Source organism: Gymnoscopelus braueri (genome assembly GCF_963280865.1).
Source record: "Gymnoscopelus braueri genome assembly, chromosome: 8".
NCBI lineage: Eukaryota > Metazoa > Chordata > Actinopteri > Myctophiformes > Myctophidae > Gymnoscopelus > Gymnoscopelus braueri.
The window spans coordinates 29,599,962-29,607,461 of NC_137609.1; the positions used below are offsets into that span (position 1 = coordinate 29,599,962).

Here is a 7,500-nt window from a genome sequence, read left to right on the forward strand (position 1 = left end):
AGCCTTTCACGCTGTGTGGCCCATAGGGCAGAAGCCTATCTTTTGCTTCTGTAGCGTGAGTACCTGTGATGTACAAGTACATCCCCTGGACATGACGCTAGTATGTCGCAGGGACATATCCCCAATCCAATCCTTGATGCTGAGTGCCAAGCAGGGAGACATTGGGTGCCATTTTCGCATAGTCTTTGGTATGATCTGGCCGGGGGATTGGACCCCTAACCTCCCAATCTCAGGGCAGACACTCTAACCACAAGGCCACTGAGCTGGTGGATAGTCTGTGGATTGACTATAAATCCCACAAAACAAACCAAGCCAACATGAAGTGCCAAAATATGAAGTGCCCAAATAATGACGGCAAAGCACACATTCTCGTACAATATTGTCCTTATGCAATGGCTACCAACTAAATCCAATCCAAATATATTCATATTGCACTCGGGTGGCGCAGTGGTAAGTCGCCTGCCCACCACCACGGAGGTTGTGGGTTCAAATCCACCTAGGTACATCCGGCTTTGTCGCGTGTCTACAGTACACTTAACACAATTGGCACGTCTTCAGGGGAGGCAAGCCGGGTGGAGAGGGTGATAATTGGCTGGGGCGGCGCCTGTCAGCAGTGAGTGTTGGGTGGGAGGTGTAGGACGAAGGCTCTACGTCCTCCTGGTGGGGACTCCTCACTGGTAGGTGAGTCAGTAGGATACAACAGCAGTGACAGCACAGTGTGTTGTCACTGCTGTTGTATCCTCCCCACACCCCACACTGTGGGGAGGTATAACGACTAAATTGGGGAGGAAAAGGGGTCATTTATTTTAAATGTATTCATATTGTTGGGCAATTCGCTTTCCTTTTCCTTTTTTTTTCTTTTTTTTGGCTATTGTTATCTCTATTTCCCTGAAAACACATTTCTAGGCCCTGTTGAATCAGCTAGCCTTAGCTAATGCTTTCTAGAGATTGGGGGATTTCCAAAACTGAATAAATACCACCCATATAAAATCAAAACTGCCTTTCTAGGTTATTTTATTTTTCCAGTGTACTGTACAGATTTAGTCACTGTGCGAAATTCACATGTATTTTAAGTTAGTAGGATCAATGACGGAACCAATGTTTATAGCGATGGTGCATAAATCATTTGATCATGGTTAGGTTTGCTGTCATGCTGATTTGAGCACATTCTAACTGTCAAACAGTTCAGTTGGCCAATCGGTTTCCTTAGTCAGAACTACCTGTGGTAGAATACAAGTAATTTAACCACTTTCAACCTGGTGTCTCTACTTTGGGCATGTTCTTATTTTGGCATTTCTAAAATCTTCCCTATACACAGGTATTTAAAAAGGGGGCCTGGACCCCGAGGGGGTCATCGGTGTTACTATAGGCCAGGGCACCACCCAATTTTTGTATGATAGGAGCTTTTTCCCCCCAAAAATACACATAGCCATTAATCCAACATATTAGCAATGATAATGACTGTGTAAACGAACAAACAAATATATATTTTTTAATACTGATGATAGTGCTGTCAAATGAATCTATGAAGCCATCAAAGCTGCAGCATCACTTGGAGGCAATCCATAGTCACTTAACCCAATGCTGCGTATCAATCCCCTTCTCTCTCTCTCCAATTCTACTGTATTCTAACAAACAATGAATTAAAATATATTTAAAAAAGCAGATATACAAGCTCACATTGCACATTACAAGCTCGTACATCTGCTATTTTTGAACGTTTTTGAAAAATGTTCAAAGCGTTGTAGTTGTTGGCATTTGTAGACATCGGCCTCAGGTCTTAATGGGTTAAAAGAGCCCACTGGGAGGAGGCCAGGGGGCAGGCCAAGGACCAGATGGGGGGGATTATATCTCCATGCTGGCCTTAGAACTCCTCAGGATCCCTCAGTATGAAGAAGCCAATGTGGCCCGAGAAAGGGAAGTCAGGTACCTGACTCTGGATAACCTGATGAAGATGGATGGATGTAGTGGGGGTCCCTGCTTCGTCTCTCTTTGAGCTAAGGGGTCCTTATGTACTTGGTCCCCTCCTTTTCCCCCTCTACACCAAATCTCTGCCGAAAATAACCGAGCTCTATGCGTTTTGAGCTTGTAGATCGGCGATTTGCGCCTCTTTTTAGCGGAATGTTTGCCAATGATATTCCCAGAATAGGGATGCTAGGCTTCATGCGGTTAAGTGGCTAACAGAGACTATTATGCAAAGTAACTTCTCTCTCTCTCTCTCTCTCTCTCTCTCTTTCTCTCTCTCTCTCTCTCTCTGTCTCTCTCTCTCTCTCTCTCTCTCTCTCTCTCTCTTTCTCTCTCTCTCTCTCTCTCTGTCCGTCTGTCTGTCTGTCTGTCTGTCTGTCTGTCTGTCTGTCTGTCTGTCTGTCTGTCTGTCTGTCTGTCTGTCTGTCTGTCTGTCTGTCTGTCTGTCTTTCTCCATCAGCATGAGGGTGGATGTCGTAGGTCAATGATGGGCGATAGCTCCAAGCTGCTGGCTCACTACCATGACGATGCAAAAACCATGTATGAGGTGTTTCAGAGAGGTCTGCATATATCTGGTGGGTAGGACTGCACACTCGCACACACACACACACACACACACACACACACACACACACACACACACACACACACACACACACACACACACACACACACACACACACACACACACACACACACACACACACACACACACACACAAGCTATTTCCACTATTTACGCTGTATGACAAAATAGGACATTAAAGATGTGACGTTTAGATCCTGCTTCTGGTTTGACACGAAATGTGATCTGAAATTTCAATTTCTCCCTTGAGCAAGCAGGCAGGCTCTATTAGCTCAGTGGTTAAAATGTCAGCAGACCCGGGTTCAAATCCGGGGTAGAACAGGACAGTTACATAGTGCAGCTTTAATTTAGGAAAAACAAAAACATAAAAAGTTGAAATATGGAAACGCAAGGTTACTGCCAGAAATGAAAAGGCGTTATTATTGTCGGCGAACCATGAATCAGGTTTGTACTACTGTGGTCTGAGTGTACTGTCTCTGTCCCGAGGGAAAGTGAGTCGTCTGGTCTCCATGGTGATGGCCCACACCGCTAGTCACCGCTGACTCACAATGCTCCTTTTTTTTATTGATTTATTTTATGCATCTCGTCACTGTCGGATGGAAACCTCACATGTCCAAAAGCGTAACCTTTCAGGAAAAAAGAACATGTGTTCCAAACAATCCAATGTAGGTATTTTAGTCACACGCTCTTGTTAATAGATACTTTTCATTGGATCATTATTTATAAAAACCCAGAGACACCTATAACTACTTCATCACAGTGGTCATCACAGTGATGGAAGCTCACTTAAAAAAAATATATATATTTTTTTTAAGTGCATAGTCCTATTTATAGGTTATTAATGTCATCATGTGTCTCGCTAGCCAATCACAGTGCTGAATAGAGTCAGCCAATAGAGTCAGCCAATCACAGTACAGCTAGGAGTGTACTAATGAGCCAATCACAGTACAGCAAATGTGTACTAATGAGGTGTCCCAACCCCACTTATAGGGGCGGCTACACCACCCAAAAATAGCAGATCTACAAGCTCACAACGCGTCGCATCACGACACATTGTGAACTTGTAGATCGGCTATTTTTGCTACTTTGGTGTGACACTGTAGTAGGGAAGGGAAGTAAGGTATTAATTGACGAAAAAACATGAAAAGTTGAAATATGGAGATACAAGGTTATCTATCCGACAGCGACGATTTGCTCCTTTATTTAGAGAGGCTAGCGTAGAGAGACTGGACAACTATTCCACAATCTACGAATGCTATATAGAGTCTGGAACTACACCTCCCGAAAGCCGAGAAAGGAAGCTGTCGTCTGTTCATAATTTCCATTCACGAAAATATTTTCTTAACATCTTAAAAGCATATCTTTTAATTCCCATTTCTGAGCCAGCTGTACATGTATATGCTTCGTCTAATTTGATTTACAGCAGGACAAATTTACCCGGACTGCGAAGACTAAACGAAAGTGGGGAGGGGGCGGGACATCCGCATCCGTATGTGTACTTGAGTTAAAGCACTCGTGTGCCAAGCCCTACCCCCTGGGGGTCCCTTCCTAGAAATGTAGTAGAGTCAAAAGTACAACATGTGTCTTTGAAATGTAGTGGAGTGAAAGTTATAAGCTTCCAGAAAGAAAAAAAAAAGTAAAGTACAGATACTCAAAAAATTTACTCAAGTACTGTATTCGAGTAACTGTCCACCACTGCATGCAAGATAAGACGGACTTGGGTCCAGAGTCACCAGGCAGGCACAACAATGCACGTTTTAACACTTTCACACGTGTCTTCCTCATACTACATTGTCATGCATGACTCATTGCCAATTACTTTCTCAGTTGAGCAGAAAAATTATTATGAAATGATTGTAGCGAGGCTGAGTGTATATCGTCGGGTGGAAACCTTGTATGTCCAAAACAGTAACTTTTCAGGAAAACACAAAACATAGTGACACATTTGTGTTTAATGTCACAAGCTCTTGTTAATACTTTTCATTGGTTCAATATTTATAAAACACATGTAGATCGGCTATTTTTGCTATTAATAGGCAACAGTAAGTGATACAAGGAAGGAGGAGAGTTGGGGGCGGTGAGGTGGAGAGTTTTGTCTTCAGACTGCGGCGCAAAATTAGGAGTGGGTCTGCAGTCCTGACCGAAGGGGGGGGTCAGTCCACAGCTTGGGAGGGAGAAAGAGTCTAGGATGTTGGCGCGTAGGAGGGCAAACCACCGGCGTCCCGCACTAGCTCATTTAACCCATTAAAACCGGGAATGCATCTGTGTAACCACCTTAACCATTATTTTATACTTTGGCTATTCAAAAATAGCACATGTACAAGCTTGTAGATGTGCTACTTTTTGAAAAATCTTATCTTATGTTCTGCTATTTTTGAATAGCCAAAGAAATCAAAAATTGACACAGATACTTTCCCGGTCTTAGTGGATTAAGTGGGCAGGAGGATGCGATGCGGCGAGATCTAAGTTGTGTGGGAGGTTCAAGGCTGTGAGCAATATTCAAAACAATGAAAAGCTTTGAGGCAGGATCCAAACGCAGGAAAGAGCAAGGCAGGAATGGAGGAGTGAAAGCTAATGTACACAGACTCGCGTGCAAGCAGGAGACAGCAGGTAGACAATGACCATGAATACAAGTGGGTTTCACACACTATAAAAGGCTCTGTGCATCACTAGTCCGCTAGCTATACCGCATGTGGCACACCCGGTTCTGGCTCAGTTTCCCATAGCGTTGCTTTAAACCTGAAACACAACCTTCATATCGTCACTGTCAGGCAGAAACCTTGTATGTCCAAAACCATTACTTTTCAGGAAATGGAAAAGGGAACCTTGTTATTTGGTCACACGCTACTTTCCATTGGTAAAACCTTTTTTTGGAAGTCCGACAGATAGACTTAAAGGGGAACAATATGAAACAAAAATCAACAATATGCAATTTATATACTGTACCATGAAGCTGATGCATATGAAAAAATGAAAAAGTTCCCCACCTTCTGTGCAGCAGAGAACCTGAGAATAGATTTTGGGGGGTCATGTGATCAGTAACAATTTACAATTTAGGCATTTAGCAGACTCTCTTAATACACAGTGACATACAGTAAGCAAGGAAATCACAAGGTAATACATCAAATGCATGGAAATAGTAATCTAGGATCATAGGTAAACCAAGAACCAGATCAGTCTAAACAGTATAATACTATAATATAAAAAAAAACAATAATCTGTAGTGTACATTGAAACTATACATTATACTGTAGGATGACAGGTCTACAAATGACCTAGCATCTGTCTACATAACATACAGTAACATGCTATCTAAATTACATATTAGCCTTTGCATAAGGCCTGCAAGGCCTGTGACGACGGCAAGAGCGGCCTGTGGCCCGCCCTCTAGGCCAGGGGTTCCCAAAGTTGGGGTCGCGACCCCACTTGGGGTCGCAGGAGACTGACAGTGGGGTCGCAAATTTATTTTTGGGTAATTAAAAAATAAAAATAAAAATAAACTCTTTTTTTATTCAACAGAATGGATGAAATACAATCTAAAAATGATTACAAATAGTACATTTTACCATTTTAATACATTACAAATGCGCACCGAACGTGCAAGTTTATGTGCATAAATGACCTCCAGGTTTAGGTGGGGTCGTGAGTAAATTTCCGCGTTATTTTGGGGTCGCGGGCTGAAAAGTTTGGGAACCCATGCTCTAGGCAGCCTGCAGTCTAGAACAGGGATTTGACCTCCAGCGGAAACAGCATGACTCGAAAATAAACTAAAGACTTGTTCGAGCCTTTTCAGCCAATTCAGTTATATTATGTACAAGTACTATGTCTTGTGAATCAGAATATATAATCATATCTGCCATAATAAACCGCTAATGTTTAATCGCAGAGCGATTATATTTAACATAACATAACAGGCTTACATACTGTACACTAATATCACCAGGCTTAACATTAATTGACTGGCATTAACAGACTATCAGACAAAGTCTTAAAAGAGCAGATATAATATGCACATGGGAGGTGATTACAACTGAGAAAGGCCTGGGGCAGACAGGAACATACACATAATACACATAGAAATACAGTTAGCTTTAGCCTTCTGATCCACAAGTGTGCATGCCAGTTTTCTAAATGTATTTCCATAGCATTACTGCTGTAGACAGGACAAAGATGAAGACCAAGCCACCTTTCTGTCATTCTAAGTAAATATTTTAAAATGTTCAAAAACAAATAGAATGACAAAATAATTGTCAATACTAGCAGACCTACAGTACAAGCTCACATTTTGTCTTGATGCGTTGTGAGCTTGGAGATTGGCTGGTTTCACTATTTTAGAAACACAAAATACCTGTAATGACAGGATTATGGTTAAGTGATCGTAAGTGACCACCAATGTTCCCCATCTGTGTTCTCAGTTCTGTGTTTTTTCTGTCCCTCCTCGCTAACTTATTTTCTTTTACGTATGCATTCAACAGGTGATGGTCCTTGTCTAGGCTCTCGGCTACCCAACCAGCCTTACAAATGGATTTCCTACAAAGAGGTTAGTTAAAAAAAGTGTGTCTTTCTCAAGCCGTTTGACGATGTCATGGTCTAATGTGACAGACTTATGCAAGCACAGTTACATTGGTGACAATAATAGAACCTTAACCCATTAAGACCGGAGGCCGATTCTAAAAATGTCTTCTAAATCCTAACAGTTTTCTGAAAAACGTATGTTGCTATATCAGTGGTGCTCAAACTTTTTCATGTCAAGGACCCCAATAATTATATGTATTTGGCTGCGGACCCCCCATCTCAAATTATTTGGTTCCAGAAGATTTGAGTTAAAAATGTTCGCTTTAAAAACAAATATATTCAAAGGTTTCCAAAAATGTAAACGATTTTTCAAAAATAGATCACAACTTGTATATCAGCTATTTTTGAATAGCCAAAGAAATCTAAAATGACACA

General features: G+C 41.8%; 1 protein-coding gene across 3 annotated transcripts in view; it reads left to right on the forward strand.

The window, feature by feature from the left end:
* Positions 1 to 7,500, forward strand: part of acsl6 (acyl-CoA synthetase long chain family member 6) — a 66,893-nt gene that overhangs the window by 23,011 nt on the left and 36,382 nt on the right. For 2 of the 3 annotated variants that reach the window (XM_080436573.1, XM_080436574.1), the window contains 2 exons: positions 2,426 to 2,540; positions 7,026 to 7,090. In XM_080436573.1, the coding sequence (XP_080292699.1) occupies positions 2,426 to 2,540; positions 7,026 to 7,090 (180 nt within the window). Of the gene's footprint in view, positions 1 to 2,425; positions 2,541 to 5,024; positions 5,161 to 7,025; positions 7,091 to 7,500 lie in introns of those variants that run through there. The other variant, XM_080436575.1, reaches the window with a different exon arrangement.